Source organism: Gastrolobium bilobum, unplaced genomic scaffold (genome assembly GCF_033153095.1).
Source record: "Gastrolobium bilobum isolate Gb01-03AN ecotype WA unplaced genomic scaffold, APGP_CSIRO_Gbil_v1 utg6240, whole genome shotgun sequence".
In the NCBI taxonomy this organism is placed as follows: domain Eukaryota; kingdom Viridiplantae; phylum Streptophyta; class Magnoliopsida; order Fabales; family Fabaceae; genus Gastrolobium; species Gastrolobium bilobum.
Genome location: NW_026899377.1, coordinates 55,758 through 83,207, shown reverse-complemented (window position 1 = coordinate 83,207; position 27,450 = coordinate 55,758). Strand labels below are relative to the sequence as shown.

At 34.4% G+C, this 27,450-nt stretch overlaps 3 protein-coding genes across 5 annotated transcripts; 1 reads left to right on the top strand and 2 right to left on the bottom strand.

The window, feature by feature from the left end:
* Window positions 1-419: 419 nt before the first annotated feature.
* Window positions 420-2,629, bottom strand: LOC133290023 (uncharacterized; the record flags this gene model as incomplete). The annotated part of the gene is made up of 8 exons (XM_061488070.1): window positions 2,609-2,629; window positions 2,260-2,521; window positions 2,078-2,174; window positions 1,318-1,608; window positions 1,136-1,229; window positions 847-1,029; window positions 674-739; window positions 420-573 (listed from the first exon to the last, which is right to left on the bottom strand). Coding segments are annotated over exons 1-8 (1,168 nt in total), but the record flags the coding sequence as incomplete, so codon positions are not given.
* Window positions 2,630-5,298: 2,669 nt separating this feature from the next.
* Window positions 5,299-18,715, top strand: LOC133290018 (E4 SUMO-protein ligase PIAL2). 3 transcript variants are annotated; one of them, XM_061488063.1, is made up of 16 exons: window positions 5,299-5,542; window positions 5,984-6,056; window positions 6,181-6,246; window positions 6,627-6,692; window positions 6,774-6,856; window positions 7,097-7,148; window positions 7,227-7,292; window positions 7,871-7,938; window positions 8,023-8,071; window positions 8,172-8,256; window positions 8,346-8,447; window positions 8,605-8,650; window positions 15,073-15,124; window positions 15,499-15,615; window positions 16,002-16,829; window positions 17,597-18,715. In XM_061488063.1, the coding sequence occupies exons 1-16, from the start codon at window positions 5,361-5,363 to the stop codon at window positions 18,488-18,490; spliced, it is 2,829 nt and encodes a 942-aa protein (XP_061344047.1). In that variant the 5' UTR covers window positions 5,299-5,360; the 3' UTR covers window positions 18,491-18,715. The 3 variants fall into 3 exon arrangements, with proteins under 3 accessions (XP_061344047.1, XP_061344046.1, XP_061344048.1); XM_061488062.1 differs by having other exon boundaries at window positions 6,151-6,246; XM_061488064.1 differs by lacking the exons at window positions 5,299-5,542; window positions 5,984-6,056 and having other exon boundaries at window positions 6,211-6,246; window positions 6,769-6,856.
* A 3,421-nt stretch (window positions 18,716-22,136) lies between these two features.
* Window positions 22,137-26,544, bottom strand: LOC133290027 (protein SGT1 homolog A-like). The gene is made up of 10 exons (XM_061488075.1): window positions 26,262-26,544; window positions 26,097-26,166; window positions 25,820-25,944; window positions 25,053-25,224; window positions 24,539-24,635; window positions 24,332-24,397; window positions 23,527-23,662; window positions 23,287-23,369; window positions 22,632-22,736; window positions 22,137-22,503 (listed from the first exon to the last, which is right to left on the bottom strand). The coding sequence occupies exons 1-10, from the start codon at window positions 26,419-26,421 to the stop codon at window positions 22,396-22,398; spliced, it is 1,122 nt and encodes a 373-aa protein (XP_061344059.1). The 5' UTR covers window positions 26,422-26,544; the 3' UTR covers window positions 22,137-22,395.
* Window positions 26,545-27,450: the final 906 nt, after the last annotated feature.

Sequence of the window (27,450 nt, the reverse complement as noted above, 5' to 3'; positions counted from 1 at the left end):
AATTAAAATTTTGAATTTTGAAACTTATTAAAAAGCTGATTATCCAATTTCCGGATTAACCACATATTTATCATTCCAATAAAACAATTGAAAATATTGTGGAAAATAACTAATGACAAACAGATAAACTTGTATTCCAGAATATGCATAAACATTACTTTGTCTACAGGAACGCTCCTATTTGAAGTTAAACACGGAGGAAGTGATTACCAAAACACAACAATATAAAACTACAATTATATTGTTCAATCCCAAACAATCTCCAAAACAAAAAACTTTCAAGTGACGTTGTTCCAGCTTCCAAGTGACATTGTTCCAGCTACGCGTCTTTCAGAAATAACGACGTATTAACAGACACATCACACTCACGTTTATAAATAAATAAAAGCTACATAAAGAAAAAAATAATGGGTAAGTACTCAACTCTTTCTCTAGCTTAATCTTCTTAGGAGGACGGACAACTGATGAATTAAAATCGTCTTGAAGGGGATCATTAGGATTCATTAACGACGTCAGCATTGATAGCGAAATATCAACAACGTCTCCACTATCACACGTCTGACTTTCCACATCCTTGTCAAAAACAAATATTGTTTGAAATTAACTTATGTTTTGCAATAAAACTGCATGCAACATTTTTTTTATTAATTCATAAGCAATAATTTTGAGATACCGTAGCTCTTTCCGGTTCTGCTGATGCAACGACACTGTCGCAAGCCTTGTCAAATAATCCTTCATCCTGCATTTAAAACAAATATTTTGAAAAAAATCAAATCCATTGAAACGCATAATGAGAACAGCAAAACTTAAATAGAAATAATAATGTTAATAAAAAAAATAACTCACATTCGTATCCACAACAGTCTTAAGGAAGGATTTGATTACAGGTTCGCTTATACATACTTTAGAAATCTGATACCTAGGCTCACTGTATGAGTCCAAATTATTTTTTTTCACATTCACTTTAAACAACATGAATTTATCAATAAGAACATTAAGTTCCTTAGGATAGTGCTCGAAATCATCACCCTGCAAAAAAAATATTAATGAAATTTTAATAAGAACTTTAAATGAATAAAAAAATGAGTGGAATAAGAACACAAACCCTTTTAAAATGCTACTCACGTAAATCCGCAGCACTCATGCCCAACAAAGCAACACAGTCTCTATCAAACAGAATGAAAGATGCAGAATCAGTGTGATCCACAACTCTCAACTGCACACAAAATCTGCAACACATGACCACCAATTGTGTTATTTATAAATAAAATGAACGATCTAATAATAACAACAACAAAAATAGATATAAAATCTTACTTTGGATAATAGTCATCAAAATGTTTTTGGCAGTTTTTACAGTACCATTTCTCGAAATCTTCATAAACAGAATATGGACATTTATTACAGGACTTGTACCACCATTTATATTTGCTCTCAATCGATTTTATGGTTTCATAAGTAATGCAAGTAGTAATCTCACTGCAATTCTTAACATCACTGATACACTTCCTTTCCGTCTCTTTCAGGAAATCATTCTCAAAAGAATATGAGGACTGACTTGATAACTGACACAACGTGTAACCGCTATCAATGACATCAGACGAAAGCCTAAAAAACAACAACATTACAAATAATCAACGATAAATAATAAAGAAAAGAGCAGAATAATGGAATAACAACAACTCACACCTTTTTTTGAAGTCGACAATCTCTGGTACAGTGGGACCGATAATTATCCTCGTGTATACTTTGTATTTGTTATTCCAATTTTTCCTTTAAAATTTATTATTAATTTCAAAACCATAAGGAGGGAAATAAACTAAAACATTCCATTATGAAATCATAATCAAATATTTATGTGAACTCATCCCTGAAACCCTTTATTCTAGCAAGCTGAACTATCATCACGTTTGGAGGAGATTGATTACTCCCCAAAATTTGTTGCACCTGGTCTACGTAGTCCTCCCAGAGAGTGCACTCGAGCTTGTGACCCCTACTTGCACAGTTTTTGCAACAAATCACAAAATATAATTTTACATCAAATGAACATAACACATAACAAATAACCAATAGATACCTGAGGTTATCAAGCTCCACGACAACCATTTTTGTCTTCCTACCGGAGATAATATGCTCACGAACTTCCCCTATTCCAGAAACTAAACCGATGACATCTACACATTAAGGATGGTTAGACAGATGATATTGTCACACAAACAACAAAAGCATGACTTAGTGGACAGTTCAAAATCTACAAACCTACTAAATAAGGGGAATCAGAAGACTCTTTCTCTATAACGTCAAAATCTACAAAATCAAATCCATTGGTGGGAATAGCAGAATCAATAGTGGATCTTACATCAGTCCTCAAGTTGAAGGACAAACGATAATCATGCTTAGTTGGCCTGAAACTCCCACTATTCAAACCAACTCCAAATTTTTTTATGAAATAAACTTCTCCTTCGTGAATTTTGTTAGGGATATTTAAAGAACCCTTGATAGCAGTGTGGACCTTTCCACCCTACAAAACACATGCATAGATTAGTACATTTTAAAAACATGGACCGCAAACCAACAGTAATATAAAAAACAAAACAAAAACAAATACCTTTTCATCTAACAGAATCATCTCTACGTTGTCGTCAAAATTTTTTTGCTGAAAATTAAGAACCTTCCATGTTCTAACAACTCTAGCCTTAATCCTCCACTCCTCCTTAGAAGGATTAAGATCCTTAATAAAATCAAACGTATATCAGGTAATATTGACTCAAAGCCTTTGATGACAAAGAAAAGAACGAAATAGAGACGCTTCTAAATACCTATTTATACACGAATATGCACTATTCGATTTAAAAATGGTCATTTAATTATTCGATTTAAAAAATTAAAATTAGATTTTTAAAATAATTTTTTTTCCCACCATCCATATTTAAATTCAAAATTTTAAACCATTTCAAATTTTGAATTTTAGATCAGATGACGCATTCCAACATAAAAAGCAATTAAATCAGCTGATTTATTTTTGGATACCAATGTGATGGGCACTGGAACATTCAATGTCTTGTCTGCCACCACAAATGGTCATTTAATTATTTGATTTAAAGATTAAAATTCGTTTTTTAAAATAATTTCTTTTCCCACCATCCATATTTAAATTCAAAATTTTAAACCATTTCAAATTTCGAATTTCAAATCAGACGACCAATTCCAACATAAAAAGCAATTAAAACACTTGATTATCCAATTAAAATTTCGAATTTAAAAACCATATTTATTAATTAATTATTCTTTTATGTCTGCCACCACAAACGGTCATTTAATTATTCAATTACAAAATTAAAATTCGATTTTTAAAAGAAATTCTTTTCCCACCATCTATATTTAAATTCAAAATTTTAAACCATTTCAAATTTCGAATTTCAGATCACACGACCAATTCCAACATAAAAAGCAATTAAAACACCTGATTATCTAATTTATTTTGTCTGTCAGCTCTCTTGATTCTTGATTGTTATGATATTTGAATCAATTATATAACAAAGATAATGTCTTTGTTATATCATTATTGTGTATGTATTTTAAAAAAAATAACCATAACGAAATTGTGAATTGAATGGCGATCAGGTCTTCAATAATTGTGAAATTTATTTTTGTTTCTATTGATCTCCATGAATAGAAATCGTGAATGCATGTCCGTGAAAAGAGTTTTCTTTTTATTGAATTTAAAATTTCGAATTTCAAATTGTGCAAAATAAATACATAATTTCGAAATTTAATTGATAAACCATTTAAAAATTTCGAAAAAAAAAGAATATTGGTATGATAGTTTATCTGATAGAGTTTTCTTTTTATTGAATTTAAAATTTCGAATTTCAGATTGTGCAAAATAAATACATAATTTCGAAATTTAATTGATAAACCATTTAAAATTTCGAAAATTCAATTTTTAAAAGAATATTGGTATGATAGTTTATCTGATATGATAGTTTTGGTTTTTGGATTTAATTTATTTTGTCTGTCAGCTCTCTTGATACTTGATTGTTATGATATTTGAATCAAATATATAACAAAGATAATGTCTATATAACAAAGATAATGTCTTTGTTATATCATTATTGTATATATAATTTTTAAAAAATAACCATAACGAAATTGTGAATCGAATGACAATCAGGTCTTCAACAATTGTGAAATTTGTTTTTGTTTCTATTGATCTCCATGAATAGAGATCGTGAATGCATGTCCGTGAAAAGAGTTTTCTTTTTATTGAATTTAAAATTTCAAATTTCAGATTGTGCAAAATAAATACATAATTTCGAAATTTAATTGATAAACCATTTAAAATTTCGAATTTCAGATGAGATGACCAATTCCAACATAAAAAGCAATTAAAACAGCTGATTTTTTTTGAATACCAATGTGATGGGTAGTGGGACATTCAATGCCTTGTATGCAACTATTATTCGATTTAAAAATTAAAATACAATTTTTAAAAGAGTTTTTTTTTCCAATTTACCCAATAAGAAAAGTTTGTATATAACCAAATTGTAGAATTAACGAGGGAGTCACACTTGGCAAAACTTTCCAGCATGAACTCTCCTTTATATATATATATATATATATATATATAGATATTTTCATCAATTGTTAAAATTAAAAAAAGACCACTTAATTTTATTTAATTTATCCATTTGTTTATGTTCAATGTCATCTACTCAATAAATTAATTACTCAAATTCGAAAAAAAAAATTAGTAATTTGTCAATTGAGTTAAAGTTAGCGTCCTTAAGTTGTCCATTGAAAAAAGTGGTGCTATTTTCATTTGTAATATGGGTCCCGCCATTATAATGGACATGCAAGATTTTTATGTTATCTTTTCGCAATATCAATAGTAATTTCCTACGGTATCTAATTTAAACCCCTCAAACAAATAACTGAGATCCTTTGAATCATGGGAAAAAGGTGTTTAATTTTAAATTACAACTCTTATATTATTTCACTTTTATAATGGAATTCACATTTTTTTAAAATTTTTCCATTCATTTTCTTTCGCATAATTTATCTCTTTCTCTCACTTAAAATGATACAATTTTATATCTCTCAAAATGATACACATTTTTTTTTTTCTCTTTTTTATAAACTCTGGTTTAAAATGACATAACTTGATATATCTCGCACACTTTTTCCTTTTTGTATACGCGGAGGGCAAAAGTCCGGAAGAAGTTTATTTTAACTTTTATATTTGAAGTAGAATTTAGGCTTGGCCAACAGAACGAAAATTGAAAAGCGTGGGAAAGGAAACGCCGGAGCCATTTTGTTCCTCTATTGGCAGTACCCCAAAACCAGACGAAGCAGTGTAAATGAACGCTTGGTCGGCGGCGGGACAGCCACCGGACTGGGGCATGTTCAATGGAACCGGAAACCCAACACTGGCATCGGTTTTGAACGCGAGGAGAATCAACACAGTTATGGATCGTTTGCTGAAACCTGGCAACCAACTTGACAATCAGGATATTCGTGGCGACTGCCTCTCCCTCTCTCGGTACCTTTTCTTTCTAATTGTTTGATTCTTCTCATCTCCTCCGATTTTAGGTTATTTTTTATGGCAGATTGGTTATGTTCTTGTCTTTTGGTTTTTGTGAGGTCTTAAACTGAAATTTGAGTGTGTGGAGTTCGAATTTTGAAGTATTGGATTTAGAGAACGAGTAGGGAAAAATTCAAACTCGAGATCAGTTGTGTGTCTTCACTTTTGTTATGCACATCCTTGCCCTAGTAGTACATGATTTACCATCAATTTTGAATCTCGAGTTCTAACTTTTGACCTCAAGATAGCAGTGAAAATTCATTATCAGTATAATTAAATAAACCACTCAAGGAATGACATATCAAAGTTTGGATGAAATCATTGTTTATTGATGATTTCTTATTAATGATGATGCTACAAATATGCTGTGTTTTTTACTAGATTTACTTTGACAAACAGGGGTATTGATTATGCACTTTCCCATGGTGAAATTCCGAACAGAGCTCAAGTTATGCCTGAATTGATGAAACAGGTGATTTCCATTTCATTTCATGGATGCCACTTCTTCATTTTTTCCTTTTTTTTTTTCCGGTTATGTCGTATTTTCTTAATTGCTATGCGTGTAGGTTAGAGGCCTCCTTTACTTTTGCATGCAGATTTGTCAACAAAGTCATGATGAATATTTACACGCAGCTTTAATGGTTTTGATGATCTCTGTAAAGGTAAGTTATTTTTTCCATGTTGTTGCTGATTAATAACTTTTTCCATTAGTTTCTCATTCTGTTTTTGAATTTTGGTTAGAAGAATGATTAATCAGTCTTGAGGCATATTTTGGAGTATAATTTGTTTAAGCTATTAATTTCATGAAGTTTATATAGATCTCAGATTCTGTTTGCTTTCCAGTTCTTGAAATTTTTTAGCTATTACATGTTACAAATTAAATTTCTATTCTATATCACTTAGGCCAAATAGAGATAACTTTGGATTTACACTAGCTTTTCCGTGTTTATCTGTAATTTGTTTCTCTAAAAACATCTGGAAGTCATGCACCTTGACATTTATAAAGTTGTGAATTTCGTACTTACACTATTTGTTATTGTAGAATGCCTGTAAAGTTGGATGGTTCCAGACAAAAGAGTCAGAAGAACTTCTTACTATTGCTGATAAGGTTTGCTATATGCTAGCTTTTTTTTTACTATGTCGTGTGTTGTCATCTGTATGTTTCTGACAATCATCATTATCAGTGTAGATGGGAAAGATCTACGGCAGCACGGGTAATCTAAATGCTGGACCTAGTTCTTGCCATTCCACAATAACAACCATAATGGAGAGGTATGGGTCCTCGGAACGTCCTCTGCATATCATCTCTTACATCTTTTCTTTTATTTTTGAAATAAACAACTTTATTTTGCTTTGTGTTTTTATGTAACTCGCAACTATCACTTAAGATAAGTGTCAAAAACTTAAACAGACCAAAGGACCTGTAAGAAATAATGCATTTGAATTGAGATGATGTCTCACTTGATCTGTTATGCTATAGTAATAATTTGCCTATATGTGGATTCCATGCAGGTTCTATCCAACAATGACATTGGGTCCAATAATTGCATCAGTTGAAGCCAAGGTGGTTCCTTGTGCCTTGTCAAATCTGGTCTTATTTCATTTTGAGAACACATTTAATATTATTTTACATGCAATGCAGCCTGGATATGGAGCTTCTGTTGTTGACTTTAATATTGCAAAGAGTGAACATCTGCAAGATAAAATTGTAAGAATCCCTTGAAATGACTTGTTTTTGTAAGCATGATACATCATCAAAGTTCTAAACTCATTCTCTACCAAAAAAGTCTGAAACTGTTGCTTTCTTTTTGTATATAAATGACTTGTCTAGTTCATTTTAATTATTCTTATTAAGTGTAGGTATATTTCAAGTATCCTAACTTTTCAAAACTTGATGCAAATCTGAACCTGTGAATCCCTCTACTTTTGGGGTGTAGTAAAGCTATTTGTTGCGTGGTGGGATAGCTTCGTTTTTTCCTATGTTCCAAACGACCCTTTTTAGTTCTTGTTCCTTATATTTATGTATTTATCTTTCTCTCTAATTTACTATTTTCTCTTATTTTTATTTTATTTACTATCATTTTTATTATTTTCCCCCCATTTCCTCAATCTTTATTGCTTTTTAATTGGGTTCATACATTGCTGACCTCAACTAGTTTGGGATACAGGTATTTTTAATGTTGATGTTGATTTGAACACACCTCTTAATCTTTGTCTTTATTTGGTTTTTGTTTTGGCTTTTGTACATCTAATTTGTAATGCATAGTTGCATATTTCAATTTGCAGCACTTATTGGTGGCACAAACTGATAACATTGAGACATCTGCATGCCTCATAAGTCCTCAGCAAGTGAAGTATGGTTGCTTTTAACTCCTTATTTTAATTAAGTGCAGGGGTTCCACATTGATGCTGATTGACTTTTTTTGCATCTGTTGTAGTTTTCTTCTCAATGGAAAAGGAGTAGAGAAAAGGATTAATGTTCAAATGGTCTGTTTGTATGTTTAAAGATACATTCTAAAACTTTTGATGTTTGTAAGTTTTCAAGGGCGTGACAGCAGTTTCTTATCTATGTCATTTTGTTTCTCAGGACTCTGGACCACAGATGCCAACTAATGTGACTGGTATGCTTAAATATGGGACAAATCTTCTTCAAGCTGTGGGCCAGTTCAATGGTGAGCATTTAAAACTAGTGTTTTCTTTCCTATTATCCTTGCTTTCAATGTATGCATCTTACCGTACTGTAATCATTATCATTGTGAAGGTAATTATGTTATACTTGTTGCCTATATGAGTGCCACATCCTTGCTTGAGCATCCACTTCTCCAAGATTATGTTCATCCTGTTGTTACCTCAATTGATTCAGGTATAATTTGGATACTTAGGATAAACTGTTCCATAAAAAAAATTCTACATCTTATTCTTGTTAGTCCAACATTCATAATTCATGTTATCTTTTTTCCATTTTGATTGGTAAATTCTAGGGCATGATTCTTTTCTTTTATATATGTTATTGGATTCAGATATTATTGAGGGGCCATCGCAAATTTCACTTAATTGTCCCATAAGGTATGCTATGATCTTCTTTGTTCATAACACTGACTACTGTTTCTTTCTCACTTCCTTTGTTTTATCTGTGGCTTGTTTTCTCATCTTCAGATTGGGCATATTAGTACCATAGATTGTCATTTTTATTTGGGATCCATTTTAGTCTTTTACTCTCTCTAGATCTGGTCCATCCAAAATATTGCCCCTGACTGACCTTGAACTTGAAGAATGAGAAAGTTAGTGATTCATGCTCTTATGCTTTGTATCTGTTCACGATTTACATATTGATGGTTTAATAATGTTTTGGTCAAACGTAGTTTCCTTTTCAGAGTCCTTTGGGTACGTTTGTGTTGAAATTTTAGTTAGAACTACTCTAGCTTTATGTGTTCATTGTAGAAAGTCAGCTGTACCATGTTGAAGTCCACTTTAGCTAGCTTATTTCTAGTCTTAATTTTTATAGTTGTTAGAGATGTAATATGTCATGAAGAAACTCTCCCTAAAGCTCAAGTTATTAGGTGAAGACACGTGATTGGTAAATGGTAAAGTGGCAAATGAATGATTTTTTATACCAGTAACATTATTTATATTATATTCGACTTTTGACATATTACTCTTTTGGGCTTGTGCATTATTCACGCTTTGAGCCTTAAGAGCTCTTGAGTGAGAGGGCATGTTAGAAATGTAATTCAAACCATTCATGTGTCCTTCCCTAATAGTTTAAGCTTTTGGGAATATTGGTTTGCGAGATGGTCTATAGATAAGTCCTTGCCGCTTCCATTCTTCTAATAAAAAAGACTTGAATTGTATATTATTGAACTGTATAATATCTGTACAAGAGTTATCTATTTAAAGAAACTGAAAGGCCTAATGGGCTAAGCCCAAAATACACTTGTAGAGTATTCTAGCTAATACAAATAAATGAATAAAATTCTAATATTTACAACACTCCCTCTCAAGCTGAGGAATGGATATTTATCATTCCCAGTTTGCTAGTAAGCTCTTGAAACCTATATATGGAGTAGTAATCAAGCCACTAGTTTCTCTTTGATGAAGTGACGATCAATCTCAATATGTTTGGTTTGATCGTGTTGGACTGGATTGTGGGCTATACAGATAGTTGACTTGTTATCACAGAGTAACTTCATAGATCCTTCGCATCTCACTTTGAGATCATCAAGAATGATTTTCAACCACAATAACTCTCAGATCCCTTGAGTCATGGCCCGAAATTCCGCTTTTGCACTTGATCTAGCAACCACATTTTGCTTTTTACTTCTCCATATTATTAAATTTTCACAGAGAAACATACAATAGCCCGAAGTAGACCGTCAGTCATTCATAGATCCAGCATAATCGGCATCTGTATATACCTCTAAGGAGAGGTTTCCTTCTCTCTGGAACAATAGTCCTCTGCCTGGTGTGCCTTTCAGGTATTGGAGAATCCTGTCCACAACTCGCAAGTGTTTCTCCCTTGGATCATGCATGAATTGACTAACAATACTAACTCCATAAGCTAGGTTAGGTCTAGTATGAGTTAGATATATCAATCTTTCAACTATTCATTAATATTGTCCTTTGTCAACTGGAGGGCTCTCATTTTCACTTCCTAGTCTGTGATTCTGCTCAATCGGAGTACTGGAAGATTTGCACCTGAGTTTTTCTCCTTCTTTAAGGAGGTCGAGAACATACTTCCGTTGACAAATAAAAATGCCTTGTTTTGAATGAGCAACTTCTATCCCAAGAAAATATCTTAGGTTTCCAAGATCTTCAACTTCAAATTCAGCAGTCAGTCTTTTTCTCAGAACATATTTCTCATCTATATCTTCCCCTGTTATAATCATATCGTCAACATAAACTAGAAGGATAGTGGTCTTACCTTCCTGAGAATGTTTAAAGAAAAAGATATGATCTCCTTGACTTTGCTTGTATCCCATTGAAAGTATAACTTTGGTAAATCTTCCAAACCAAGCATGCAGGGATTGTTCAAGCCATACAACGGCTTCTTCAATCTGCAAACTTTATTATATCCTTTTTTGTAGAGTTAAATCTTGGTGGGATCTCCATGTAAACCTTTTCTTCTAATTCGCCATTGAGGAAGGTATTTTTCACATCAAATTGTTTCAAATCCCAATTAAAATGAGCAGCAAGAGATAATAAAATTCTTAAAGTATTCATTTTGGCCACTGCAGCAGACGTTTCTTCGTAGTCAATACCATAGGTCTCTGTGATCCCCTGGGCTACCAGTCGAGCTTTATATCTCTCAAGAGTCTCATCAGAATTATACTTTGGAGTATACACCCATCTGCACCCTACTACCCTTTTTCCATTTGGCCTGTCAACAACTTCCCATGTATTATTCTTCTCCAACGCATTCATCTCGTCATGCATGGCTTGAACCCAATTATCATCCTTTAATGCTTCATGTACTGATTTCGGGATTGAAATTGAGTCAAGTGCTGTAATAAAACTTCTATGTTGCATAGAGAGATTCTTAGAGACAAAATGAGAAATAGGGTGTTGGGTACAAGACCTTTTCCCTTTCCTTACAGCAATGGCCAATGGGTAAGTCATTAGAATTAATATCAGGCTCAGGAATAAAAGAAGTAGTGTATTCAGTACTTACCAGCGGTTCAGGCGATTGCAGTTGCTGGTGGAACAATGTGAGTTGTTTCTTCCTTTGATACACCAGTTCAGGTGTCCCAGCTTTGCGTACTCTTTGTCAATCAATAGGAGACATGTCACATGAGGAATCAGATCTATTTTCAGTCTCAGCAACGAAGTCTTCCTTCTCAACTTGGGTAATAGGTGTAGGCAACAGAAAAGGAGACTCAGACTCAGAGAAAATGGATGAAACTTCTATACTGTTCTCCCCCTGAAGCTGAGGGTGTTGAAAGTAGGACTCAAATTCATCAAAGATAACATCCATAGAGAAAGAATTTACGACTTGGAGGGTGGTAACATTTGTATCTTTTCTTGTTGGGAGCATAACCAAGGAAGACACACTTAATGGCTCTAGGTTCTAATTTACTCCGATGCTGTTTATGGACATGGACAAAGGCAACACATCCAAAGACACGAGACTGTAGACTCTGCATAATTGGAATAGAAAGAAAAAAAGAAGTCATGAGATCAACATGACTTACATGGCCAAGGATTCAGGAGGGTAAATGGTTGATCAAATAAGTTGCAGTTAATACAGCTTCTCCCTATTAAGAGTTGGGTACAGATGTCTGAAACAACAATGCTCTGGTGACTTCAAGCAAATGTCGTTTTTTCCTTTCAGCAACCTCATTATGTTGAGGGGTATCCACTATGAAGCACCGATACTCCGAATTTTTTTTTCCAACGTATCCGATACATGTATCGGGAACGTATCAGAAACGTATTGTATAGTATCGACGACTTAATGGTCGTATCGAGAACGTATTTAGAACATATCGAAAACGCCGTGTCGGAGTCGGTGCTTCATAGGGTATCCACACATGTGAATTCATGAGTCATTCCGTTGTCTTTAATAAACTGGAAAAGATGCTAATTAACATATTTTGTACCATTATCTGATCTCAAGCGTATGATACTTTTACCAAACTGGGTTTCAATGATATACGATAATGTTTTGCAAACTGACAGACATCACAATTAAAAGACTCAACAGACTGAGACACAAACAAAGAGGAAACATAGACTTAAGTAAACTAAACGGAGGATGACCTAAGCGCTTGTGATGAAGCCAAATAAGAGAATCCAGAGTAGACTAACGAGTCATCAAAGTCTGATCCCTAGTACTTTCTGCAGCAAAGTCTGGAACCAGATAATACAACCCACCCTGCTCCTTAGCAACTCCAATCGTCTTCCCCGTGGTGAGATCCTGAAAAACACAATGAGTAGGGAAAAAGGTTACACTGCAATTCAAATCTGTAGTGAGCTTATGAGTAGAAAGGAGATTGGTAGAAAGTTGGGGAACATGTAGATATGCATTGTGTTTATCTAACAATTTAAGCTTTTGGAATAGTTGGTCAAGCCTCCATTGCCGATCCCGGATGGCTGTCTTGATAATACAGTGGCGGTGCAAAGAAAAATGAAATCAGCAACATTAGCCATGGGGATAGGAATTTTACGTGATCCATTAGCAATCCTACCACTATTGAAATTGCCGAAGTTGAGTCCACATGCATAGGATTGGGGTTCACTTTTAGTTGAGCACTACCGGTTATGCATGGGAATATTATTGAAAGACGAGGTCGAAACGGAAGAGTAGGACTCATGCTGTAAAGCAGGTCTGAAATCGCTACTAATGGGCCAAGCCCAATATAAGGTTAGTAAGGGGTAGGGTGAAGAAAGTTGGGAAATAGGGAAACTTATGGGTAATAGCAAATATGACAAACCTTTATGGCGTCACTTGTGGGTTCTCCAACTGGGCCGAATTGGACCCTATACGACGGGAGCGTTCCAACCCATAGTGGGTGTCGCTTCCTTGGATTATGTTGGTAAGTTGAAACATCGGAAAGATGGAATAGTTGAGCCACTCTACGCCATGTCGTAGTTATTATGCAATATCAAAATCACAAAAGTCATTATCGTCTCAATCCTGCGACTCTACGCCATGTCGTAGTTATTATGCAATATCAAAATCACAAAAGTCATTATCGTCTCAATCCTAATGGCCAACAAAGGAAGAAGCAAAGCCGTCCTAACCTAAACCTTGAGCGACATTAGCACCAAGGCCATGGTGTTTCCTCCCCAGCGATGCTTCATATTCTTGGAAAATACAAGGACAGGAAATTAGATCCTTATGCTACCTTGTTCAATGAAGAGCGGGAGGAAGCTCTAAAGGCTAAAGAGCAACTCGACCTTGACATGTACGAAGAGTCATCATGACAGTGGTTACTAAATTTTGTGGACACAAAATCACAAATATCTTCATTACCCACATTGTTCGGGATATAAAATGTGCCACAATTATGATAGAAGGAATTTTTAGTGATACTAGAGGAGATATCATAATCTCACATGATTTCAATACTGCTGGAGTTGGACAAGAAGAAAACAGATTTGGTTTTGCATACTTTGTTGAAGGGTCAAGTATAAAATTAGGGGCCAAAGCTTTGGACTGTTCTCTTGCAAAGACACAAGCAAATCAGAAGTCATCCTGGGCATCAAATTCGCAGCAGCTAGTTGTGTTTCCTGCGTATCCGCCTCTCCTTGGTTATATTGATAATAATGTTGGAGAAACTATGGTGGGCCTTGATCTAGCAAAAGGGCATCCTCGAAGAAGTGTTTACACGTGGAGACTGTGCATCATTTTTATGCCCCAACACTAGGGACACACATGGTGCTACAAAGAGAGATACGGTGCTACCGAGAGAGAGCTTGTAGCTCGGCTTCTATTTCAGTGGCAATACCATTGATTGGGGGTACACACACAGTGCTGCAAAGAGAGATACAGTGCTACAGAGAGAGAGAGAGCTGGTAGCTCAGCTTCTATTTCAGTGGCAACACCACTGATTGGGGATGCATCCCTATAGTATCTGCATACATTTTTGTATTAGTTTTGGGACTTCAAACCTTGAGGACGAGGTTGTTTCATTGGGGGATGGTATTGATATGATTTGTATTGGGAAGGGAAGGATATTCCTCCCCAAAGAATATACCCATTGATTAGAAAATTAGTTGGGAGGTGGTTAGTTAGTTAGGTGTGTTGGTATAGTTTGTATAAAAGGGAGGTGTTGTCCTCTTATTGGACAAAATGGTATTTTTCTGAATATTGGTTGAGAAAGCTCATTTACAAGGGGAGTGTCCCTTGACAAGTGTCTCTTGTCGTTCTTTTATTCTTTTCATCAATAAACAGATATTCATTCCTTCAATCTCCATTTTTCTTTCATTCTTCCTTTCTATTCTGCAAATATCAATCTCAGAAGAATCCAGAGCCGTAACACTTTCTAACCCTGGCCTTCTTTTTTGTCCGCTGCTACCTTATTGTCGAATGCTGAGAATGAGACCTTTACACATGTATTAGTTTTAGAAGATTTTTGATCTGCTATGTGTCTCTTATGTATATGTATATGGCTCCTCCTGCTTGGTAATTGGTATTAGTTCTTGGACCTTCATTTATGCCTTCTGTGAGCAGCAAGCTAATTGGACAAATAAGTTGTTAACTACAGTATCGAACCCCTCTAGTAATTTTAGTACCAATTTTTAGCGTTAAACCATTAACAATAATCTTGAAAGTATTATTGTTCTGCAGGCTTCTGTTATGTTTATTTGGTAGCTTATTATTTTCTTACTTTCAATGGAATGCTTTACTATGCAGGTTATGCTAAGATCATTTATTCAATAATCCTTAAAGTATTGGTTTTCACTTTTTTGATGATAATCCTTCTGTTCCTTTAACATTGTTTTTGATAAATGTTGATAATCCTTTGTGTCTCATCTTTATAAAACAGCTTTACACGTATCAAGACTCCTGTTAAAGGGCGTTTATGCAAACATTTCCAGGTGAGTGATTCCTGTATTAGCATCACATAATACGGAGAATCTGAGGGTGGTTGCTGATTCAGTATATGTGTTGCTTACCATAAGTAGCAAATGTGGCTTTAGAAGTCTATTGTATGCAAGAAAGTAATTTTTCGCTCCAAATTATGCCATTCTCTGGTGTATGGTTTGTAATGTTTTAGTTTGCACAACTAAAGTTAAAAATTACTAAATCTTGCTTAAATGACGGTAAGATAATACCTTATGATAAAGTGAAAATTCTATGATGTGGTTCATAGCTCTTGGTCTGCGTCTGTGGGTGTGGTTAATGTGTTTATATATTCTCTGTTTGTTTGTTTCCCTCTTCCTCACGTATTTCTATCGTCTCTTTTCTGCAGTGTTTTGACTTTGACAATTTCATTAAAATAAATTCAAGGAGGCCATCATGGCGCTGTCCTCATTGCAATCAGTATGTCTGCTATGTGGATATTCATCTTGACCGAAACATGGTTGAGGCAAGTTGATTTAGTAGTTTAATCCTTCAATTGAGTTACCTTCTGTTTCTCATCTCACCCCAAAGTCAGTTTGGTATCACCTTAAAATTGGGAGTGTAAGTTTTGGTGATTAGTTTTTCATATTTATCTCATCCTTAAAAGGTGAGCCTGGAGCAGTGATAAAGCTGCTCTTGTGACTAAAAGGTCACGGGTTCCAATTTGTACAAGTATTTCCCTCACCCTTACCCTCACTAGTTGGCGTTTAGTGGGGATTGATTTTTTTTTTTTAATTATTCTCATCCCTCCCCTCCCCTGGCATTTTTAGAGGGTACACCAAATTGATCGTAGGGATAAAGGGAAGGTTGAAAAGGAAAAGAAAAATAAACCTCTTTTTTTTTTAAATACAGATCCTGAAAAATGTTGGTGAGAACATTGTGGAAGTGATTGTTTTTGCTAATGGATCGTGGAAGGCAGTCTTGGAAAATGATCGGGATGTGGATAAGATGCAGAACAAGGGCCGCAATTGTGAAAAGGAACAGACTGAACTGCAAGAATCTACTTGCTCTCCTAGTACTGTTCCCAATGTTTTGGACCTCACCAACGATGATGATTACTTGGAGATAATGGACACCTGTGAAACTGCAGATAGAAAACCTTTCTTGGGGATGAACTGTACTGGTGTTAATCAAAGTGTTACTGCTCTAATAGAAGATGAATTTTGGTCTGGAGTTTTCCTTCCCAGTGGTAGGTCTGATACCCCGACAGTTGGTGTCTCTGAGTGTCCCGTTCAGCCTGATACTGTTTCTCCTGCATTTCATCCGGAAGCTGAGGGTCATGACAATAACCTTGCTGCTAACTCTGCTGTGCATAATCAATATTCTGCACTAAATAATTTGCAGCTGCAGTTGAACATGAATTCAATTGTTAACGAGTATGGGAGGTCATCTTCAGTACCAAGACATATTAATAGGACTCCAGTAGCTGTTCAGGCCCTCCCAGTCCAATCTCAGGCATTGAGACCACAGCAAAATTCAGTAACTAATTTGTGTTCCTTGCTACCCAGCAGTAGTTCTGCTACTCCTCACATTTCATTGTCTAACCCAGCCTCTGCAGATGGTCTCAATGCCATATTGAGTGATGCGGAAAGACAGCAACACTTTTCTAGATCCCCAATGAATGTGCCTCAGGTCTCGGGTGTAAATTCATCTACATTGCAGCATCACTCAGCAACACAGGTTTGATTTATTAGTGTTCTATTATTACTCCTTTTATTGGGCGCACAGTTTTGTGGATGCATAGTAAACAATTTTCTCTTGGTAGCTCCCCTGGACTTCTGTTTGATCCCCACTTCAGATGACAACTTCTTGTTGTTCCTTGACTTTTTTCAGTGTGGATATGCTGTGCTTTCTTTTAAGGGAAAAAATGACAACTGAGTCGCGCTCATACATGAAAGAAAAATGCTATGAACTTGAATTTTGTTTGAAAAATCATTTTAGGATTAACCGATTTAATGTTTTTTATATCCAAAATGGTCTGTGGGAAATCATAAATTAGGTTTCATGGGCAATCCTCCTAGTGCACTAGGCTCTCCGACTTGTGGGGTAGGGGTGAGTGTCGATTGTACGCAAGCTTACTCTTGTATTTTTGCAAAGAGACTGTTTTTCAGACTCGATACATAATCTTCTGGTCACAAAGAACAACCTTACCATTGCTCCAAAACTTGCCATCAGAAAGTAGGTTTCAAGAAAGAATGAATTTGTAACATTAATTTATCTTTTCAAAGAAATTATAGAACTAGGGTCCTATTTTCATTGCAGTCTTTCTCTAGCTATCTTTCAGCATTAATTATACTTGATGAACTGGTCTTTGATTCTTCATTTCTCATATTGTAATAGTCATTGATGCCTGTAATGTTTCATCTATTAATTAAGTTTAACCTCACTTTTGTATGCGTTAGTGTTTATGACTCTTTTACTCATGTTTTACTTTTCATTGAACTCAGAGCCGAGTGCCACCAGTTAATATATCAGCAGCAAGTCAAATGCAAAACCAATACAGAGCATCTGGTTTGTTTGCTGAATATAGAAATTCTCACCTTCAGCAAGCTCTGAATCCACGGTCAGCGCATCCTATGCGATCATCAAATACCCCACGGTCCCACATCCAGCAGCGTAGTTCTCAGCCTGGGATTGTTCAGGCAGCTGGAGCCACTGCAAATAGTCAACAAGCTAGGGTTATAGCCACTCCGCAGGTTGCCAGGCAAGGAAGTACTCAAGCTGGGATTGTTCAGGCAGCTGGAGCCACTGCAAATAGTCAACAAGCTAGGGTTATAGCCACTCCGCAGGTTGCCAGGCAAGGAAGTACTCAAGCTGGGATTGTTCAGGCAGCTGGAGCCACTGCGAATAGTCAACAAGCCAGGGTTATGCCCGCTGTGCAGGTTGCCAGACAAGGAAGTACTCAAGCTGGGATTTTTCAGGCAGCTGGAGCTACTGCAAATAGCCAACAAGCTAGGGGTATGGCTGCTGCCCAGCTTGCCAGACAGTCACCATCCGTTTCAGTTCAAAATCAAGCTTCCGTAGCAGCCACACGGGGATTAACAGGAGAGCAAAAAGGAAATCTGGGAGGAACGGTGCAGTCAGTTTCTAGGCCTGATGAATTAATCAATTTGCAATCAGAGCAGAATTGGCGTCCTACTCAACGAATGCGTGGAAGCCTTTCAGGTCGGCAGTTTTCAGATGATGTTAGGCAGCGAATTATTGCGCCAACACAACCACCAGTTCGAAGTTCAAATTCAAGGCCACAAGGTCCACAACCAGTCCGACCAACCAGTGTGTCACCCCAACTAGATGTGCTTATTGGGAACCTCAGAAATGCTCATAATTCTTCGAGCACATAATATTTCAGGAAGGCTCTCCTTGCACATGCTTGGAAAATTTCCGAGTGCTGCACGTCAATGTCTTCTGAGCTGAGGCTGTAAATAAATACTAGTTATCTATTTGCAGTATATGTAGACATACAAGAACATGTTCCTTTGAGCTATTTTTACTATAACCAGACACGCGTTTTGTGTTAATTTCGTTCACCACAGAATGTTGTTGAAAGGGAAAAGAAATCTTTTGAAATCTTATTTATCAATATGGAGAGTTGAATTATCATGGTGTAGAATGTTTATCTTGCTTGAGGCGTATATTTTATTGAAAACTAATTATGTCATTTCATGTAGCAATTCGAGTTGGCAATCGTGTTTGAATACATGCAAATTCGACACAACAAAAAAATAATAATCTCAATTTGAATACATTACAAATGATTGTTCGTGTTGAAACCGTTGACACTAACATGACTCGTTTCTTACACGAAATAATATGATACGAACACAAATAACCTCTTAATTTTACTTTTTGAGTAACAACTATGTAAATAACCTTAAATTCATAAATAAAAGTGGGGAAAATCTATAATTATAAATTATAATAAATAGATTAATTGCCTGTCAATACAAATATGATTACCATTAATATGACCATTTTTTCTATGTCAATGTTTAATCAACACAAACATGATACACATGAATACAAATTCTGTGCCGTGTTCATATTGTTGGTATGTTAGATTTAAGTTGACACCACTAAATAATGTATGTAATTTTATTTTCCCTTTAATCCAACTTGAGAGTACAGTATTTTTTTTTGGGAGCAAATGCACGAGAGTAGGTATTTTCTTTCCTAAAATAGAAAAAAGAGGATATGGAAGGAAATAACTATAAAGGTAGAGGTAGTATAAATGTGTTATTTTTTTTTATATTTGGTAAAAAATGTATCGAGTGGTAAAAAAATATACTGAGTATTCGAAACATTGTAATATCGAAAATATTTTCCTCTTTTGAGAATATTTGGTGTCAAAGTCATTGAATGAGTAGGTCTTTAGTCTTTTAAAGCATATTATTGAATGTACTTTGTTCGTTGGGCTATGGGTAGGTAGGGGTGACAAAACATGTCATGACTCACGGGTCGACCCGTGGCATGACACGTAAAAATCTGGGTTATGTACGAGTTAGGTAAATGACATGAATTAATATTACATCGTGTCATGAGTTAACTTGTGTGTCAACCTGCAACTTTTTTTTTTGTCAAAAATTAAAAAAAAAATTAAAATTTTGGTGATTTTGACATACCCAGTTGTGAGTCATGAGTCTATTCGCATATTTTATTAACATTTTTCCTTTTATTTTTAATTTTATTTGGAAAAAGACCAAATTTTTATTTTATTTTTGCGAGTCTACCCACATGACTCGTGGCGGATCGTGTCCGAGTTTTAATTTTTGACCTGTGAATAAAAATGTGTCGTGTTTGAGTTGAGTTGGACATGTTAACTTGTAAGTCAGACTTGACATACACAAACCCAATCCGCTGAAATGTTTTGCCACCCCTTTGAGTAGTCAGTCATATTTTAAGAGGTTTTTATTGTATATATTTAACTTTGTAATTCTTAACATAAGAAAAGTGATGTGACATATCAAAGACCTATCACCCACCTTACATTTGATTAAATTTGACGTAATATATTCAATAAAATAGAATAATTTCAAATCTTATAAAGACATATTTAAAAAACAAGTCACAGATTTACTTTTACAAGACTGATAAGCTTATAAGTCATTATTTTTCGTATGATATATTTTAATTAAATTAAATTAAAATAATTATTAAAATATTTTAATTAATAAAACAATATTATTTTTTCTGAAAAAAAAAAACAATATTATTTTATTTATATCCTAATTCTTAATAGGTATTGGTGGTCTAATAGACTTAAGTCTAATAGGTTTATACGTCATATGATACCTATACTTTAACCCATATAAGACTAATGAGTTAAGTCAGAATACGTTCAAAATATATTTTATAGCCTTGCTTTATTTAGACCAAAGTTTGCCCTAACCCAATTCATTACACCTCCTAGATTTGAATATTATGTTTTGAAGAAGAAGATTTGAACCTCCATTATATTGTGTGATGTATGAAATATATGGCAAAGATGAAGTGTTATATTAAGAATAATTTAGTAACAGAAACGGGAAAAAAAATAAAGGACGACGAATTTATTGTGCCAATGTCCAAAATTAAATATCCAACTAAAATAAAATGGTTTTTTTAAATAAATGGGAATGGTAATTTCATTTTAATTTTATTCTCATGTTTATAATTTTTATGATTATTGTTTTTCTACATTTGTCTATACACTTAAAAAATATAGTGGTTAAGAAATCTTAATTTTTGCTTTATTTTTGTCAAACTATCAAATGTAGCTTTGTTTTTTACATTAAGTACGAACTACTTTAGCTATCTAGCAATTAGCTCGTGTACTTGATAGATCGGCGTCGTCTTCTTGATAATGTGCAGCTTTTTTTTTTTTTTTTTTTTCGCTTGATGCAATTATATTGAGTTTATTTGTTATAAACAAAATATACAAACATTTATGAATTTGTTAATTGATTATAATTTAGTCTTCAGAGTTCCCTGATCGAACAAGTAAAACTGATCAAATTTATTATTATAAAAGGGCTTAGGGGTAGTGGATGTCACGATGAGGATGGCTTGACCTGCTTTGGATGTGTTAAGATATAAGATAATCATTTATCTCTCTTCATATAACAATTTAAATTTTTGGAATAATTAATTTGTGACATGGCTTCAAAACTTCTATGATTTAAAAGGTCCAAATTTAGATCATTGTCTTCTAATAAAACCATTCATATGCTTTTATTGAATTGAAAGTGAAAATTTTCATTAGTATTTGTCATTAACCCAACCACGGATCCGAATTTAATAACACTCTATCTGAGAGCGGAAACAGTGTTTCTATCTCCCTGGCGTTTTCTCATTATGTTATTGATCAGGGTAACATTGGTTGACTCTCCTTCTGCCCTAGCTTAGCATACAAAAGCTGAGTCCTTCCTCCTCTTCCTGCTTTGAAAAGGAAGGAGAAGGACGGACTTGGCAGTTCCCAGAAAACCTATCCCCTCATTTAAAGGCGAGAATGGAATCCAAGTGAAAGGATCTTCCAATTACATTGACATCTTCACTGCCGAGTCATTGGGGAATCTTGGATAGCTCAGTTACTTACGATAGTCGTTTAAAAAAGGTCATCATTTAAAGTCACTCCAAAAAAACCTTTATTTCCCTCCTTAATATGAACTCGACCAAAAATCATAGATTGGTTGAGAATCCACTGAACCAATCTATGGTTATGGCTTCTGGTTGAGTTCCCTTTTAAAGAGGGAACTTACAACTTACTGGAGTCACTTTAAATCATGATCTTTTTGAAACCACTGTCACAGGTTACTGGCTCTACCCAAGATTCCCCATAACCGGGCAGTGAAAGAATCGAAGATGCTAACGTGATTGGAAAACGGAAAAAAGAATAAACATTTCGAATGTTATGCTTAAAGGGTAACATCTAATACTAGCAAATCTTCATACTTAATTTTCCAACCTATAAATCACAAATACTCTCCAGAAAATAAAACTAAAAATCCGGCTTTCGTCATAAGTTTACCATTAATTATATCAAAATATACCAACGAAATAAAATCCACTTCCACAGCAAATGCAAATTTAAGTCATTCTCCCGCAAAGTAATCTATCTTAAACAAACAGAGTATTAATAACAAGTAATAGATATTACAGAATTTCTTTCCCATGGGTTAGGAGGAGACAAATGGCAATGGAAATACCAAACGCTAAATGAATTTGTACTCTCACAAGAAGCATCAGCTCATATGACTATTTGGGTACTAGATCAATACTCCCATTTCTTCAACTCCATACCTTCTGGTGGACTGCCTTCTACCTTCTTTGATCCTACTTCTTTCCAATCAGTTGACAGCACTGTTCCATTTGACTCCAACTGCAAAGTAGTACAGTTCAAGAAAGCAAAGGGACAAAATATGAATGATTACAAAGAAAATTAAGTACAATTGGGGGAACTAATACTCAAGAATTTCAAAACAAGCACATAATGGATGGATTTCTCACAAAAGACTTGCTCATTGCTCTCCTCATGTCCTCATCTGCATTTTGGTAAATATCACGAAATAGTTTATTCAAAGCAGCATCACCATCTAGTTTTTCTTCTTTCTCCTGAAAGGAAGACCGCTATGTGTCAATTTTATTTAAACAGTATTATGTTCCACAAGATGATGATGTAAACATCCAGTTGATTCTTGATGTATCAAACTCTTCTAATGTTATGTTATAATCAAATATTAAATAGGACACATTTTAAGTACTCTAGTTTAACCAAAATTTGATTTGGGACCTGTGTTCCAATTATAACCATGTCATACAATTTTCAAATTAATTCAAATACTACACCAATCCATTGGCTTGCCATTGATTTGGACTTTAGTTGCAGGCAAGGGATTGTGCCACACGTCAGGAAGTAATCCACATCAGTAAAAGACAACCACATGAACAAAGACATCGCTACAATTAGCCAATTATGCTAACATGACATGAAACTATTCTTGTCAATGTGCGGAAGAACAAACACAAGCACACGAAGTTAATTGCATTATTTAAAACCAATGGGGAAGGAGCGTTTATGAAATTAGTTGGACCAAAACCCAAAAAAAAAAAAAAAGAGAGAGAAAGAGAAAGAGAAAGAGAAAGAGAGAGAGAGCTGGGAAACCTCTTTTTTCACTAGAGCTTCCAACTTATCCCAATCTCTTGTCCTTGGCTTTGATGATGGATATGCAGGCCTTTCAGATTGAACTGCACAAATACACATTGTGAGTTAGTTCACCAGGAAAGCAATAGCATGCTGCATTAAATTTTTATTTATTTAATTAGCAATAACGAAGATCAAGGCAAATAAACCATACTACCAATGGTGTCACAAAAGGATAAACTACACAAGTAATCAGCTCACTTATTGGCATATTTATTTTTTGGGGAAGCGTATCCTTGTTATATTCCAGAGATGTCCAACTAATAGCTTCAGCTTTTGCAAGATGGATTTCAACTTTGGTTGACAAGACCACAACTCTGCACTTATCAGGTATTATCTGTTTAGCTCGTTCAAAAGGAAAGAAAGGTTAATTTCTCAGAAATCTACAATCAATACTGAATTGAGTATCTCAGTTGTCAAAGCACAAAACAATACAAACATTCAAATTAAAAAAAAAAAGTGGCTCTCCTGATTAACAATCTCCCCAGAATCATATATACATAAAATAAAGGAATTCATGAAAAGAAAAAGTCAATGAACTGCCTTGCTAATGCCAACAAGATAAATATATTAAATAAAATTCTTACTCGACCCAGTTTGGAATGTTCAAAATAAAAGAATTCATTTCATTCACAAATAAATTCTCATATGAAGCTTGTTTGGAATGATATTAATTTGAGAATTCAATTCATTAACAAAGTTCTAGGACTCGCAAACCAATTCATTCCAAATGAATCCATTTCAATTATATAATTGAAATGCACCAAAACAGGAGCAAGAAAAATAAGAGGAATGAGCAGAGACCTAGTTCCCACACAAAATGATTTGCTTATTCTATTATCCAATGTCTAAATGATGGTGAAGCAAGCATAAAAGCTCAAGGTAGATAAAGCAGCATCTTTTTGTCACGGCATTGTTAAAAAATGATGCCTATTACATGCAATATTCAAGAAGATAGTACAGCACCGAGCACAAAGAAGTGAACTCTTGATATAAGATGAGTTACCTTTCCAAACAATCGAGGTTGAAAATTATAGGCATCTTGGCCAGGAACATCAATAGTAACACTCAGCTGCAGTGTTAAAGTAGAAGTTTCAAGTTAGTGAATAAACAATTACTAGAAACATCTGGAGAGTTATACATGTAAAACATGAGGAAATCAAGCAAGGGTGGGTAAATGGTTAAAAAGGAAGTATCCATTATATAAACATACTATTTGTTCACCAAAGTCAACGACCACATTCTTTGCCGGTATTCCTTTAGCAAAGATTGTCACAACCACTTCTTCTGGCTTCTGGTAGTATTCATGTCTGCTCAAGCATCAATCAACAGGTCACCATACAGTTGAGGTAGCAAATTCAACATACATACAAAGACTTATACATAGATATAACAGAGACAAACAAACTAAAAAAACCATAATTCAGTGAAAAAAATTTACATTATCACACACATCTTCAAACTCTATTCCCAAAACTCCTATTAATATGATTATATAATCATAAATTATCATACAAATTGTTCTTGTTTCCAGTATCATCCATCTTCAGGGGAAATTGTGGGAGTTTTTTTTAAGAAAAACAGGAAAAATAAAATAAGAAGACAGAAACAAGTTACCTCAGAGAAATATCTGAAAGTTAGCAGTCATAATGCCAGTTAAACTTTGCACTATAAAATTTAATAAGTTAAGAAATAGCAGCACAGACAGAAGAAAAAATTGTGACAACCTGTATTTTGGTGTTACTGGTGCAATTTCATTGATTTCGGATACAGAACTGTCTCTTTCAGCTTTGCTAGTTGCCCCATTACTTGTATTACTCAATTGGGAACCGTCACCGGACTGTACAGATGTTGGTGGCTCACGTGATGATAAGGTGCTATTAAGACCATTTGATTCCTCTGACAAAACAAGATACACCATCCACATATCATACAGGTGTCAACCCCAAATGAGAAAGAAGAAAATCAAAAATGTAAAAACATAAGATTTACAAAAATTTGCAGACGACAAAGGTGTGGTACTTATTGGGGTAGTTCAAACATTGAGGCATGAGACAACATGTTTCTTGCATGCTCGGCCACCAAAGCATTAAATGAGAAACACATTCAGACAAAAGGCAAGCAAGAAACCATGCCAGCAATCTCTACAGCGTGCAATATAAGATTGTATAACCAAGTTATTAATTTAGCCAGTTCGACTCTAGCTTTTACCACTCATTATGCCACACATAGATCAATGTGTGAATTTTGTACTATGATGATCACTTCAAATATCTGATATTTATCAGTTTAATAAAAAAAAAATTCCATCTTGCCTACATGAGAGAAAAAAATATGGAGCTAGAGATTGGCCCCGATAGAAAAAGAATTTTTTGCTAATGCACTTAAACTGATTTTGGCATTCAGCCAATTTCACTCATTAGTCACTGCCCATAGATGATTTTGTAGTAGGAATTACGCACATATTCGAAAAGGCATATGACTATCTGCTCACCTGCAATATAGCGATCACATTCTTGAATCAACTTGGTGAACCTTGAATCATCTTGTGCAAGAGAGGCACCATTTTGTAGTGCTACCTTGGCAGTGTGATATTCTTCAAGCTTAATACAAGCGGTCCTGTATATCATGCATTGATTCAATTGAAGCATAATCTTGAATCGTGACCAAAATTATGAGAACAACAGGAGACAAGGACATAATAAAAATAAAATAAATAATAATAATAATAATACTAATTGATAATAATAAGATATGAATGAACAGCATACCCTTTACGAAGATAGGCCTTTGACAATGACGGGTTCAATTGAATAGCTTTGTTTGCATCAGAAACCGCTTCTGGTCATGGAAATATGAATGAATGAATGAATGAATGGATAGGGTAAATAAAAATGTGCGAGAAAGTGAATGATATAAAGAGAAAGAGCACAGACCAGTGAAAGCGTTGAGCTTGATATGGGCTTGGGCCCTATCGGCGAAGAGATCGGCGTTGTTGGGATCCAAGTGGATGGCTTGAGAGTAGAGATCAACGGCAACAGCGAAGTCGTCGTCAAAGAATGCTTCTTTCGCTTTGTTCTCGAGTTCCCTCGCCATTCAGATTTCTGATTCTCAATTCTCTCTCTCTATGTCTATCGGTTCCCGTTGACGTGCTTCCACAATATTTTTATTCTCAAATCTCCACTAGTTAGTTCTAGACCCTTCTCTTACGAAATCCCTTCCCTCGATTTAAAGTTGAGAATTAGTACCCCTGCCAATAATTCCCCTTACGGCGTTTGTTATAGGGATAAATTTTAGGGGTATATTGGATTGCGATTGTATAGAATTTCAATGGATTTATTTTAGATTAAAAAAAAATTATTGGTATTCAAATAAAATTTTAAATGATTGAAATTTTTTTTATGTGATATTCAATTAGGATTATAAAAGATTATTTTAGAGTCCTTTCAAATCTAGTGGTATTCAATCAGAATTTTAAATAAAGAAAAAATAATTTTATGATATTTAAAAATCTGAAAATTCCAGTGTATTTTTCTATTAGTGTGAATTTCATAAGATATTTTAGTAGAAAATATAAATAGGATGTCTCTCTCATAATCTCACTCTAACCCTTAGTAATTCTTGAGATTTTCTATTGCAGTGTCTTTTTTTTCCTTTGGTAGATTGATCCGCTCAAAATCGGGTTCCGTAATGGGAGATTCGTCAAAACTCAAAAACAACAATTTTTTGAGCGATTTTCATCACAAAACAAAGCAGAAACAACAATCAGACAATATTATAATATAATTCATCTAAAAACAACAAATTTTTTAGCAATTTTTAAGAGTTTTTGAAAGTTTAAAAAATAATTTTTCAAGCTATAAGTCATATTTTTTCTTGGCACAAAAAGATGTATTTTTTGTATTAAAAACAACATAAAACAGTGCAAAAACAACATGTGAATAAAAAATCCCAAACCAATTTCTATTTTATATCAATGAAACAAGATCGATTTAAAGAAAGATTGAAACTTTCATAATATGAATATATGTTTTGTAACAATACATTCATGAACGCAATTCCTTTGCTATAAGAAACAAATTCAAACAAATTTTGTGTTAATAAATCAGCTTATTTTTTAAAAGC